General features: G+C 40.5%; 1 protein-coding gene across 1 annotated transcript in view; it reads right to left on the bottom strand.

The window, feature by feature from the left end:
* Nucleotides 1-14,796, bottom strand: part of LOC127417608 (serine/threonine-protein phosphatase 2A 55 kDa regulatory subunit B beta isoform-like) — a 99,146-nt gene extending 84,350 nt beyond the window's left edge. The window contains exon 1 of the mRNA XM_051657648.1: nt 14,553-14,796. Within this exon, the coding sequence (XP_051513608.1) occupies nt 14,553-14,631 (79 nt within the window). The 5' untranslated portion in view covers nt 14,632-14,796. The remainder of the gene's footprint in view (nt 1-14,552) is intronic.
* Nucleotides 14,797-15,051: the final 255 nt, after the last annotated feature.

The following is a 15,051-nucleotide window of genomic DNA, read 5'->3' as shown; positions in this document are numbered from 1 at the left end:
CTCCATTAAGTCACCTCAATGATGATAGAGCAACCGGTGCAATACAATTTTCATCTGGATGTACACACAATGGCCCTCTGTCCTGCAATCTGTTTAGTTAAGAGGTTAGAAAGACACTCATTCCTTGTATGCAGGCACTTTAATAGATCAACCTGATCCTTCTGTGTAATGTGTCTAGAGTCTGCTATCTCTGTCTGATGTCTCTCCTCCCCCCATTTAACTTCTCACAACTCTTCCCTCATATCATTATATCTACTTTATAGTTCGGACACACATACACACACACACACACACACACACACACACACACACACACACCAAAACATGCTCTCATGTTCTCTTGTTCCCATCAGCAGTGGCTGATTAACAGTGATGCAGAAATATAGGTCTCTTTCTGAAGCGTATGTATGTACGGTGTGTGTTTGTTCACATACATGGGAGTTTCCAGGATGGATTTATGACACATTAGTGCTGTACAGATATGTGTGTATTCAGTACAATGGGGGGTCAGTGGGGTCCAAAAGTCTGAGCCCAGTAGTGAAAATGCTTCTATTTGCATGTTTCTAGTTTAATAAAGAATTTAATGACAGAAAACACTTGAGCTGGCATGAGCTCCACAAGTTTGTGCAAAACCTGATTCATGTTCTCCAGCATGATTTAAGAATGTGGTAACACTTTACATGAATGTTCCCTTTGTTAAGGGTTTATAAAGGGGTTTATTAATTACTTTTAAGATATTTACAATACATTATAAATTATTTAAATGAAGTTACAGCAACATGAATTAGAAGGGCAACTTTCATCCAGTTCTTTTCCAATAGTGCACATTTTAACTTACATTTTATAAATGCACATAATCATCCTTATATTAGACAAAAACATAAAATGCCCTAATTCATGATTATGTCACAATGCAGCAAAATAGACTATTATAATGAGATTAAAAGGAGGGATTATGTCATTGTGCTACAGCCCGCTTTGTGTTTATATTCATTACTGTAATGTCTTGACTCACTTGTGTTGTCATCTTCCTTGTCACGCTGAGGTCAAAAGAATGATGCAGTCCCAACCTAGTCCTAGTTACCTAAAGTCTACTGCAAAAACACTTTTCAGCTCTTCATGCTCATTCACAGCATACAGTATATCATATAATAAAGCCTGATGGCCATTAAAGCATACTGAACTTGATGTGCATAGGTTTCTAATGTTGGCAACTCCAACTCTACTCTAATAAATGCTTCATATGTGTCCACTTTACATTAACACACATTTTCATAGGTTACTAAAGGTTAATAAATGTTATTAAGCATTTATAGCGTGAGGTAAAATGGCTCTCTATTTGGCAGGTATTGCATGAAAATCACTATTTTTATGCATGTTGTTATAACCGTATATAAATTATTTAAAATGCATTTGCAAATGAATTATTAGTCACTAATGAACCACTTTATATAATCCCTTAACATAGGAACCATTAATGTTAAATGTTGCCAAGAATATTTAAAATAGCATCCTGTCTGCTTCAACAGAAGCAAAGAAATCTGACAATGACTAAAAGATTGAACATGGTCAATGCTGCTAGTGACCTATTGTGAAGAATCTTAAACCTTATCTTTATTTATTTCCAGGTATAAATTAGATTTACAATCCCAGATTTTTGATATCCCAGACTTTTGGACCCCACGTATATCTACAGTATACATATGTATCTATAAATCTATACAGTATCCAACATGTATATACAGTATGACAAGTCACTGATTATTTTTCCCTGACACAAGCAGAAGGCAATGAGGAAATCATCAGTGTTTAAAAGTTAATCCATCATGATATTTATTGAACATAAATACCCCAGCACACACAAACATGAATAACCCATCGAAAAGCTTTCAATGACTAAGCATCCAGTCTTTTTCCTTAAGTCAACAGGGGCTAGGAAAAACCAATTCATCAGTCGACACGCCCCATTTCTGTCTCCTTTAGCTTGTAGGTGCTGCTGCTACACCAGCAGTTTTGGTTCTTTCCCCTTTTCATCTTGAGATTAACGATCAGTGGCCCAGCCTCTGGGCCCACACCCTGATATTACATTAGCCATTCTTTCAACAAACACAAACAAACAACCTCCGAACAAGTTCGCATGTGCAGTGTGCTGGATAGATTCACTGAGAAAATTCACTTTGGGACCGCTGGGTCATTTCACTGATGAACGACCGGATATTGAATGCTAAAAGCTGGGCCAGACCCCTGGGCATTGACAGACTACGCCAGGACAACAGGCTGTATCGTTTTTGGTGGATGTACAATATGTTCCTATCAGATCAGTTTGCAACTATAGGGTTGTGTTAGCTATAGCTATATCACAATGTACAGTTTGAACCAGGGGGTCAAATTTGGCTGGCTAGCATCAGCCAAATCTGTAGGGCCAAAAAGCAGACTGATCTCACTGTTAAATCAGCAACAGGAGGTTGAATGTTTTGTCTGCTAAAATCGGTCCATGCTTTTTGAATGTCGAACATATTTACTGCCCCCAAGTGGCCGAAGAACTACACGTTGTGTGCATCTGCAACAGTACTGAGCAAAACTTTGTTCTTTAAAGGTGCTGGAGGTGATATTTTGAATGGAACTCCCTGACATTCTAAATGTAGGGCTTTACTGGTTGTTTAGATCAGTGTTACTATCATAAATAATTAATAATTATTTCTGTAGTTATTAATTAATATTTAAATTAATTAATTGGATCTAACTCATTAAAACCTCATATGGGGCTCCAGTAAATGTAGTGTGCTACGTTTAGGAGCAAGTTTGGTTATTAGCAATAATTAATCATTATCAAAGATAATGATTAATTATTAAAATCAATAGAACATTGATGAGAATCAATGTTAGCTTTTTAAAATCCTTTAAATCAACAATTATCAAAGATAATCGTTAATTGTTAACATCGATGAAACATTAATTAAAATTAACACTAACTTATTGATCATTCAAATTCAATCATCAAAGATAATTATCAATTATCAAAAATCAATAGAATATTAATAAGGATTAACATTGACGGGGCACCACCCTGGAATTAGGGACTAATAACCAAATAGTAAAACAGTCTCAATATTAGATTGTTTTCTTAGGAAAATCGACATCCGAACAATATCGATTTTCCGGGAAAAAAAACAATGAATGAAGGTTTGAATCCGAGCACTGACATCCCGTCAGCATGACACAGGCGTATGCAAAACAAACCAAAACACTTCTCTTTGTAATATAAACAAAGTTTTTTTATGCAGTAATATCAATTAATAATTAATACAATGCAGTCCATAAACTTCCGACTTACAACTACAAACTAAACAGTGATATGATTAGATATGGAAATAAAATAATCCTATAACACATAAGGCGTGTTTGTGACAGTGTGTGTGTGTGTCAGTGTGGTTATTACGAGAGAGAGAGAGAGAGAGAGAGAGAGAGAGAGAGAGAAGTGACAGCCCTAAAGCCGATTTTGCGATAGTGGGAGAGAAAGCAGCTCTCAGTTTATCACTCAGAGACACGGTTTTACGAGCGGGGCTCGTAAAAGTCCCGCGTTATTTGACTCTTTAATGGATGAACTCAGTTGCTGTCTCACCCGCGATGGCGAAATTGCACAACAATCCAATTTGGTTGGACCACAATACAGCAAAACACATTTGTGATAATTAATACCCTGAGTATTAATAATGAGCGGACATGGCGATCCGTAAACTGTACAAGCAAAAACCTTGAAACACAAGAATAACACACTATAATATTCTATCTCTGCCCAGACGTAAACCTCTTACTTGAATCGCATGAGGACACAGGTAGAATGTGTTTTCCTCCGTCCTTTAACTCTGACCCGGTTCCTTGAGGCTCGTGTGATGACGGGAGGCCGTTTCCTCGCTCTGTCGGCGGGCGGTACGGCTGTTGATTCTCGGCGGGCTGGCGGAGAACTCAGAAATGTCGACTTGATTGAAGATGGAAGAGAAATCTTTAATCTCTTCACTTCTGTAGGCAAACGGATGAAGATGCGAATTGCTCGGCGGTCTCCTTCGGATCCGTTAGAGTGTTCGGTTGAACACAGAGTAATCTCAACTCGTCCAGCGAGATGGAGATTGTATGGCCACAGTTTCAAGTCGGACGTTACTTCCTTGTGCCATGAGGTTGCACCGGAGAGCAGCGAAGAGCTGCGTCCACACGCTGCAAACAAAGTCGCTGGAAGCAACTCACGAAACATTTCAGAGGTATTTCTACTCCTGATGATGTCATGTTTGAGGGACGTTCTGTTGTGTGCCTCATCCAATAGGAGTTGAGAGTTCGATCCTTTAGTGAGCAAGGCTTCATGGATTTGTAGTCTGTTTTGGACACCCTTTGTTTGATTTTGGTGTGATTTTTATCAGTAAGATTTATGACTTGGAAGGTGGGCTTGAGTTAGTTTTTTACGACTGTATTAGGCCTGCCTTTGTCTTCTATCTGAATACATGAGGCCCAACATTCCCCCATTTGTTCTGAAGAGTTGGTTGTTGTCCAGCATCTTTAGAGCAACTGAAGGGCCGAACAGTTCTTGTCGGTTCACAGTAACCTGTGGGTTACACCATCCATGTATTCCTGATAGGAAAGAGAAATGGTTGCACAGTCCATACAGTTCATTAGAGTTCACAGAGGCTTTATCATCTGGACAGAGATTGAGGCACATCTGGGCATAGAACTTCTAGCTAAATCTAAAACTACATTCATCACACATAAACATTTCAAGTTATTGGAAGGCACAGCATTAACCATAACACAATCCTTTGTTGTTCTTTGGTCATAACACAAAATCAAAGTAGAACCTGACATTGGTTACTAGGAACAAAATGTTAGAGGAAAGGAGGGTTAAAGGTTAAAAGGCTTATCCTTGGAAATGATGGGGTTAACCTGTGGGATGGGCTCAGACTGGTGTGTAAAATGCAGCTGTATGAGAAGTGAGTCCAGTCTGGCCTGTAGGTGTTGAATGTACCTGTACATGGTGTGTGCAATAATTGCGATGATGATCCAACCACTAAGGAGGAAGAGGGCAACCAAACTGATAGGGTGTTCTTGGTAAGATGACGATCTGCTTATGTGACTAGGAAAATATTGTGGTCAAGCCAGTCGGTTTGAGACTGAACTTCACTAATTTCATCCCTTCAGCTTGAAGCTGCTTTCGAAGGGTTTCATCAACGGTGAGGCTGTGACCTCTAAATGTGTCCATGATCTCAATTTCTGCATCATTTTTGTCGACGTTGAGATGATGGAGGACAATATCGTCAATGTGCACGGTGGCTCTATGGGGAACCATTAAGAACACCGTTTGGTTTGGTAGCCTTAGTTTAGTGGCTGTATCATGGCAGTCGTATGACTTCGGTGGCTGGTGTTAACGAGCCAGCGACTGCCTGCTCGCTCTACCTTTGTCTCTGTTCCTTCATCTTTGATGGACATGCTACCATGACACTTGTTCAGGGAGGTAGTTAGTCACCTCTCTAACAAAGGGGTTGTGTTTGGACAAACCCAATGAATGTTCTTTGTCTTGGTACACATGTTTAGGTTAGAGATAAGGTAGAGCGAGGGGTCCTCATCATGGTCGGCGAGTGTTGGTGGTGTTTTGAGGTGAATGTGTGCATTACCTCTCTGAAAACCAACATTAAATACAGATTTTAGTCTATATATATTCTGCCTATGACGGTAGATTGAGGATAAATCCTATTTTGAGGTTCTGAGGATTTACATGGATTGGAATTTCAATGCCAAAACTATATGCCATGTGTGTCTGTGAAGGTTACCCTTACGGTACAGATCGCCCAAGAAGGACAGAAAAGGAGGGTGTGGCATGTTAGGAGTGACTGTTTTGGGGAGCAACTTGGACACTGTTCCCCTTTTCCCGACCTACAAAGTAAACTTTGGCATTAACGGGAGGGGGTACATCGTCTAGTCATACTGATGAGGTTTCAGCGCCCTGTTCCTTTGAGGAGGTCGACGGACCTGGTGAACAACGGAGCACGTCAAGCTTAGTTACTAACTCAGTCAAGTGTCTCCTTATATCCTCCATTTCCTCTCTCAAATCTTGTTCTCTGAGGGGATTTGAAACCTTGCCTACCCACTCACCTTCTTGTTTGGGTTTTTGTTCGGACCGCGCATTTCCTTTCGGCCGCCGAACATTTTGTTGTTTAGGCCTGCCATGACCCTGGGGGTGTGTCTGGTTACCACCCCCCTGGTTCTGTTGCCTACCCTGCTGGTGGGGTGATCGGCGCCTCTGGGGTCCTGTTCTAGCATTCACCTTAACGCGAGGCATTTCGTTGCCTTCAAGCGCTAGGTCTGCATATGAGGCTTGGATCCCCAGGGCTCTGGCATTGCCTTCATGCCTTCGGGCAGGGCGCACGTGTGTCTCCCATGCCAGTTGTGTGTACTTTTTGATTTCCTGCATGGTGGGGTTGCCCATTCTGCAGTGCATCATGACGTCATATCGCACGCACTCATGGAGGTTATGAAGGAAAAGAGACTTGAAAGCTTGTTCTTCCTCCAGACCTGGTGCGTTACTTCCTTGGAAGTACGTGGTTCTCAGGCGTCTATAATACTCACGCGGAGGCTCGTGCCTCTTCTGGGTGATGGCGAAAGCAGCTATGGTAGCGGAGGCTTCGTCGATATACAGCGAATACTCCTCGCGTAAGGCTTTACACAGAGCTGAGTAGCGGTTTTGTGTACCAGTCGGTAGCGTTTCCATGAACGCATGGACACTCCTTACCGTGGTCTTCCATATAAGCTTGAGTTTTTCACGCGACAAAGCATAAGACAAATCAACCAGGCAGTGCTCAATTTCTCTAAGATAACTGTCGTTGTTTGAATCTCGATTACTTGGGTCAAAGCGTTCTATGTCCCCTGCGAGGGACTTGAGTTGTCGGATACGCAAGCGTTGGTGTCGGTATGACCACGGGTCGTCCGAGTCATCCGAAACATCATAGTCACTCGGATCGCTATAGCGATGAGGACGACTTCCTCCCCTTCGTGGTGGGGAAGGAGTCCAGTCGACGCGTGGGGGTGGACCCCAGGTTGCGTACAGCTCCCTGGCTAATGGGATCTTCAAGCCGCTTACACCACTCTGGGCTTGAAAATAATTGTCCCCCCTTCGTGGTGTGGAATCAATCAGTTTGAAATGCAAGGTGGCGTGACTGAAAGCTGACTGAGGAGGGCAACTGTAAGGAGGGGCACCTGCATCCAACCAGCGGACCACTGGAGGATTTTGAAAGGTGTCTTGGAGGACGAAGTCAGAGACTGTACCACTAGGGGCAGCTCGGCTCCTAGCATGTGTCCCTGGGTTTCTCAGGGGCACATTTCTACGCGTATCGCAAAAAAGGGGGCCCTCTTCTATGTCAGATGTCGTGCGGTGCATTTCAGCTGCACTTACCTGATCTGACTCTACTTTTAGCTGGGCAGCTTGAAGCTGCCTGCGCAGGGTTTCGTTTTCCTCCTGCATCCGGGCATTATCTTCCTGTGCCTGGACTTTCTCAGCTTGGGTGCACCTAATTTCTTGGTGCAGGCTGAGATTTTCCCTCTGCACCGCTTGGTAGCTGCTCTGCAGCTGGGCGAGCTGGGCCTGGTGCTCGGCGGTTTGCAGTTGGGTTTTGCGGTGATGAAGGAGGAACATTTGGCCCACTAGGTCCAGGATTTTGTGCATTGGCTTCCCGACCGAGTTGTTGACATAATCAACTAGTTCCTGCAATGCTTCATCACAACGACTAATATTGTAGCCGTTAAGGTTATCTCTCTCCTCTATGGAGAGACGGAGGACAGCAGCAACTACATCTTGCAGTGCTGGGTCGACTAACCTCTGTGGAGCTTCAGCTCCAGTCACGCAGGGTGATTGGTGACTCATTTTACTGGGGCCGTAAAAATTCTTGTGATAGTGACTCTGATAGCTTGTTGTTTTACAGTTGATATAATGCTAGCACGAACATACAGGTGAGAGGCTTCGACCTGTGGCTTATGGGCTACTGTTATGATGTGCGAATTTCACTGCGTTCTCTCTTTGGTGGACGTCAACGTAGTGACTTGGCACCTCTCTGTAACATTTAGATGAAAGCGTTAGAAGTTAAATAACAACAACAGCAGATTTTAAGCAGACTATAGTAAATTTACCAACCCCTAATTCATGCTTAAGAGCACTTTCACACCACACTGGCTTATGTTTGGCAAGTTGTGAGAAGTAAATTGTCAAACAGAACCAAACTTTGAAGTAATGATTCAAGTTATTACTTTGGATTCTTTTGCATACACACTGTGACAGAACTGGCACGTAGGATGCCTCACACGGGGCACCAATTATTATGTAGGGCTTTACTGGTTGTTTAGATATTAATTATTTCTGTAGTTATTAATTAATATTTAAATTAATTAATTGGATCTAACTCATTAAAACCTCATATGGGGCTCCAGTAAATGTAGTGTGCTACGTTTAGGAGCAAGTTTGGTTATTAGCAATAATTAATCATTATCAAAGATAATGATTAATTATTAAAATCAATAGAACATTGATGAGAATCAATGTTAGCTTTTTAAAATCCTTTAAATCAACAATTATCAAAGATAATCGTTAATTGTTAACATCGATGAAACATTAATTAAAATTAACACTAGCTTATTGATCATTCAAATTCAATCATCAAAGATAATTATCAATTATCAAAAATCAATAGAATATTAATAAGGATTAACATTGACGGGGCACCACCCTGGAATTAGGGACTAATAACCAAATAGTAAAACAGTCTCAATATTAGATTGTTTTCATAGGAAAATCGACATCCGAAGAATATCGATTTTCCAGAAAAAAAAACAATGAATGAAGGTTTGAATCCGAGCACTGACATCCCGTCAGCATGACACAGGTGTATGCAAAACAAACCAAAACACTTCTCTTTGTAATATAAACAAAGTTTATTTATGCAGTAATATCAATTAATAATTAATACAATGCAGTCCATAAACGTCCGACTTACAACTACAAACTAAACAGTGATATGATTAGATATGGAAATAAAATAATCCTATAACACATAGGGTGTGTGTGTGACAGTGTGTGTGTGTGTGTCAGTGTGGTTATTACGAGAGAGAGAAAGAGAGAAGTGACAGCCCTAAAGCCGATTTCGTGATAGTGGGAGAGAAAGCAGCTCTCAGTTTATCACTCAGAGACGCGGTTTTATGAGCGGGGCTCGTAAAAGTCCCGCGTTATTTGACTCTTTAATGGATGAACTCAGTTGCTGTCTCACCCGCAATGGCGAAATTGCCCAACAATCCAATTTGGTTGGACCACAATACAGCAAAACAAATTTGTGATAATTAATACCCTGAGTATTAATAATGAGCGGACATGGCGGTCCGTAAACTGTACAAGCAAAAACCTTGAAACACAAGAATAACACACTATAATATTCTATCTCTGCCCAGACATAAAACCTCTTACTTGAATCGCATGAGGACACAGGTAGAATGTGTTTTCCTCCGTCCTTTAACTTTGACTCGGTTCCTTGAGGCTCGGGTGATGACGGGAGACCGTTTCCTCGTGCTGTCGGCGGGCGGTACGGCTGTTGATTCTCGGCGGGCTGGCGGAGAACTCAGAAATGTCGACTTGATTGAAGATGGAAGAGAAATCTTTAATCTCTTCACTTCTGTAGGCAAACGGATGAAGATGCGAATTGCTTGGCGGTCTCCTTCGGATCCGTTAGAGTGTTCGGTTGAACACAGAGTAATCTCAACTCGTCCAGCGAGATGGAGATTGTATGGCCACAGTTTCAAGTCGGACGTTACTTCCTTGTGCCACGAGGTTGCACCGGAGAGCAGCGAAGAGCTGCGTCCACACGCTGCAAACAAAGTCGCTGGAAGCAACTCACGAAACATTTCAGAGGTATTTCTACTCCTGATGATGTCATGTTTGAGGGACGTTCTGTTGTGTGCCTCATCCAATAGGAGTTGAGAGTTCGATCCTTTAGTGAGCAAGGCTTCATGGATTTGTAGTCTGTTTTGGACTCCCTTTGTTTGATTTTGGTGCGATTTTTATCAGTAAGATTTACGACTTGGAAGGTGGGCTTGAGTTAGGTTTTTACGACTGTATTAGGCCTGCCTTTGTCTTCTATCTGAACACATGAGGCCCAGCATAAACTAACTTGCCAATTTCCCGTGTGATCATGTTGTGCAAAAAGAATGTTTCTCCACTGATGGACATAGCCATGTATTGAGACACAAGAAAACATTGCAACATATAAATCACAAAGATTTGACTATTAGATGTTTTACCAGTGGCCAATTTTGGAGGGTTTATGATGAGGTCCCAGGTCACTTAAGACCCAATATATGCATTTATGGGTTTAATTGATCTGTGAGGAGAAGGACAAAAGTATCCTGATGACAGAATAGAAGAAGTGTTTCATGAAACCCCTACTTCATCCCCTGCTCACCTGCCCAGCATTGGCACTGACCTCTATTACACAATCACAAACTCACTCATTTACTTATTCATCTGGTTTTCTGGCAACAGCTGGGCTGGGTGTTGATCAGCATAAAGCATCTTTCAAACTGTGTCATCTGTCTAGCTATATTATTTCTCACATAAGGTCAAAAGCCCCTCATAATTCCCTTTGTTATTATGAAATGCTGCATTATAATAGTTATAACTGATCAAAATGACTGGGAGCAGAGGGCCTCCTCTAAAACAGATTCTTTGGCAAGACTCCCAACAAAGTGAGCCAGCAATGAATAATTAATCTACCGTTGTAACATTAAAACTACCCAATAAATTGCACTATACAAAGGGATATGATAGCCACGCTGCTGAATGTTACACAATCACTATAATGATCACGGTCACAAATGCCACAATTTCACATAAGGGCAATGCAGGTCACTGAAGTATCACAATATTTACAAATACATTTTTAAATAAGTACTTTAAAAAAAAAAAAAAAAAAAAAAAAACATTGGTTCAACTTTGTTTTCTTCCCTTGGCATTGTTGCACCGTACCTAACCACAGTACTGTCCAGAACAATAATCTAACAATGATTTACAATTTCAGGACCAAAGTTTAGAGGTAGCACTGCCTCTGTCACTAACTTCATTCTTTCACACTGTAGATATAAATAAAAAACAAAAACACCTATAGAGATAATCTAGTATTATATATGAATAGCCAATCATCTTTTTAAAAGTGTAGAGGGACACATTTTCCCGAGAAACCATAAGCAGCAACCAAGGCAAAATAAAACACACTTCTGTGCTCAGCAAGCTCTGTTAATGGACAGTGTTGTAAACAAGATGTAGGGCACCCTAATTCCCACATACTCACAAATGCTCGCAAGCATGTTTCTTGGGACTATAATACAGTTTCCTCTACTCAAATGAATGCAGGCGGTTTTATTTGAAACAGAGTTGTAACCAGACAATCTAAAATCTAGAACTGTCCAGTCACAAAAGCACAGGAGAACACTTTAAGGACAGCATGGACTCACAACTGGAGTGGTCATTTATCTGGTCAGGAATTTGGGGAAATAAAGCAGCTAAGACTTTTATAACTCTTAAAGCAGGTGTCTCTCGTTACTGAAAGAACACAGTATTGTTATTTGTCAGCAATGATCCATCATTTCAATCTACTCATGCGCATCCTATAACATTTTGTAAACATTACCTTTTCCATCATTCAAGCTAATTATTTTATATTCAAATCTGCTTCTGCTTTGCATTCTTTTTTATAATATCACCATAACAATTTAAGTGAAAAGTTGAACTGAAAAATTAACATGAATTTCAGTAAAACTTAGTATTTGTTATGCACGGAAAAAGGTGGCTTTCATGCAATACTTGCAACATAGTGAGCCATTTTACCTCACGTGTAATAAATGCTTAATAACTCCTATTCAACATTAGTAACCTATTAAAATGTACCTTAATGTAAAGTGGACACATATGAAGCATTTATTAAGGAGTTGCCAATATTAGAAACCTACTGTATGTACATAAAGTTCAGTATGGTTTAATGGTCATCAGGCTTTATTATTTGATATATGCTGTGAATGAGCAGGAAGAGCTGAAAAGAGTTTTTGCAGAGGATTTTTGTAACTAAGACTTGGTAAGTTGGGACAGCACTCGGAGTAGCACCACTCTTTTGACATCAGTGTGACAAGGAAAGTGACAACACAAGTGAGACAAGACATAATGAATCTAAACAAAGAAGACTGTAGCAAAATGACACAATCCTTCCTTTTTATCTCAGTGTAACAGTCTATTTTTTGCCTCATTGTGACATAAATAATTAATTAGGGCATTTTATGTTTTTTTTTTTAATTAATAAAATTATGAAAATGTGTATTTATTAAGCATTAATAACATGTAAATTAAAATGCTCACTATTTACTCACTACTACTAAGTATTGGATAAAAGCTGACATTTTTTATGCATGTTGCTATAACTGAATATAAATTATTTATAATGTATTTGTTATGTAAATTACTTACTAGTCATCAATGAACTCATTTATAACTCCTTTTTAAAGGAACATTAATGTAAAGATCCAATACATATATATCTATATCTATATCTATCTATCTATCTATCTATCTATATATATTTGAGAAGTTAGGGAAATTGGGGGTTAGCCTGATCTCACAGTGAAATCGGAAAGAGTAGACCGACTTTTCTTTCATCAAAATCTGTATACATTGACCGAAATTTCGAAACAGTGCCCCCAGTGGCCAAAGCGGTAAGTGTTGTAGGGCATATGGGCACGTGTGAGCTCCATTTATATCCAGGAGAGGTCGCCAAAAGCTAGTTTTTTCAGCTTTACAGGACATTATGCAATGAAGAGAAAAGCATATATTTATAGATTCTATCCCCCAAGCCAAACCTTACCTTAACCATTAGTGGCATAAAAAAGTAATGTTAGAAGGAAAAGTGAAACCTCTGAATCAAGCTCGTCATTGATTATTCAAATGTGGTTACTGTCTGGCTTTGAACCCTAATCTCCCACGCAGATGATGCAGTACACTGCCAGTCGTGCAAGGTGGAAAGGTAAACTCATTGAAACCACTGCAAACATGTCTGATAAAAATCCTAGGGTACCGAAACTATCGGAAACATCATGCCGACTTCACGTGTGATCATGTTGTAGCATCAGTCCCTTGCCCTCTGGATTCTGGACTTCTTGAAAAACAGAGCTCAAGTGGTGAAAATAAACAATAACTTTTCGAAACCCTGTCTATAAGCATGGGTGCCCCGCAAGGCTGTGTAGTGTCACCTTTATTCTATTATATGTACACAAATGATTGTATTTCACATTGTGATTCTGTAAAAATCTTTAAGTTTGCGAATGATACAACAATTATTGTCTTGATTACAGATAACAACGAATCTGCTTATAGGAGTGAGGTGTCTTCCCTGATTGACTGGTGCAGTCCAAATAATCTTGTGCTAAATTTTTTTAAAACGAAGGAAATGGTGTTCGACTTCCAATGGCGACAGAATGTTCTCCTGCCATTAACCATCAGTGGTCTAGAAGTCGAAAGGGTGCCTAGTTTCAAGTTTCTCGGGACTACTATTTCTGCATCTCTGAAATGGGATGATAATTTAACTAGGATTATTAAAAAAGCACACCAAAGGCTTTTCTTTCTAAGGCAGCTTAAAACGTTTGGAGTATCAAAGGACGGTTTGCTCCACTTCTATAAGGCAGTGATTGAGAGTGTACATACTTTCTCAATTACAGTGTGGTTTGGCAACTCCACAATTCAGCAGAGTAAACGCATTAGCACCATAGTACGTCCTGCCTTTAAAATTGTCGGATGTAATCTTACAGAAGGGTAAAGGCGTGAAAATCTTGAATAATCCCACACATCCTGCCGATCATTTCTTAACTCTCCTGCCCTCAGGAAGGCGTCTTAAGGCAATTAAATCCAAGTCCACACATCTCTTAAATAGTACATATTGTAAGATTGTTCAGATTCTTAACTACTCAAGTACCTGAACTTTTGCACCCTACACTTGGTATTGTGGGTCTCTGTTTTTGTGCTGGACTCAGTAGTACCAGCTTATTCTTATAGGCACTACTGTGATATCTTTGTTGCTCTTGTTGTGTGATGTATGTTATTATTGTTGTGAGCTCAACACGAAAAATTCCAGACAACTTTGTTGGCATGGCAATACATTTTTGAAATATATAAATATATCTATAGAGAGAGAGAGAGAGAGAGAGAGAGAGAGAGAGAGAGAGAGAGAGAGAGAACCTAAAACGTATCTATCCATTTTAGGTCTATCTATCTATCTATCTATTCATTTTAGGTCTATCTATCTGTCTGTCTGTCTGTCTATCTATCTATCTGTCTATCTATAACAGGCAAAATAAGTTATCCCTACAGATACAATTCCCTTGCACTTCAAAAGTTGTCATTACGTAGCACCTCTTCAGTAGCCTACACTGTGATCCACAGTGTAAAATCACTGTCCCTCTTGTCTTGTGACTCTCAGGCGCGTGGATCGCGCTCCTACCTTCCGTGTGACAGCTCGAGGACAGGAGGGTACTCGGAGGTCGGAAGAGGTAAGGCAGGTACCGGGAGAAACATTTCATCTTTCTTCCGTCTGTTTTCCTTTGGTAGAGTCCTTCCCCACCATCCGCGATTGTGATGACAGCAAATCCGGACCGCACGAGGGATGCTGCTGTGTTGTCTGGATGTGTCCGGAGTTACGGCAGCATCCTAAACAGTTTTCATGCGTGTCAGGAAGACGTGCCGTGCACCCTCACAGTTCATCATGTTTGCCTCCCAGAAGGACGGAGGGTTGAGCTGTTTTCCTGAGCATCAGTTGGGAGGGGCAGCGAAAGCAGGAAAAGTATAACGAAGGGGCAGTTACACTGTTACATAGACATTGACGCTATATGGCCCCTAACTTTTAACATTTCAAGGTTTTTACCCAATGCAATTAAATTAGATTATTATGTTTACATTGAAATATTTACCCCTCGTGTATTGTGTAAAGGATTGTAATATAA

This window comes from Myxocyprinus asiaticus, chromosome 27 (genome assembly GCF_019703515.2).
Source record: "Myxocyprinus asiaticus isolate MX2 ecotype Aquarium Trade chromosome 27, UBuf_Myxa_2, whole genome shotgun sequence".
Classification (NCBI taxonomy): domain Eukaryota; kingdom Metazoa; phylum Chordata; class Actinopteri; order Cypriniformes; family Catostomidae; genus Myxocyprinus; species Myxocyprinus asiaticus.
Note: the sequence above shows the minus strand (reverse complement) of the source record. Positions and strands in the feature narration are given on the sequence as shown.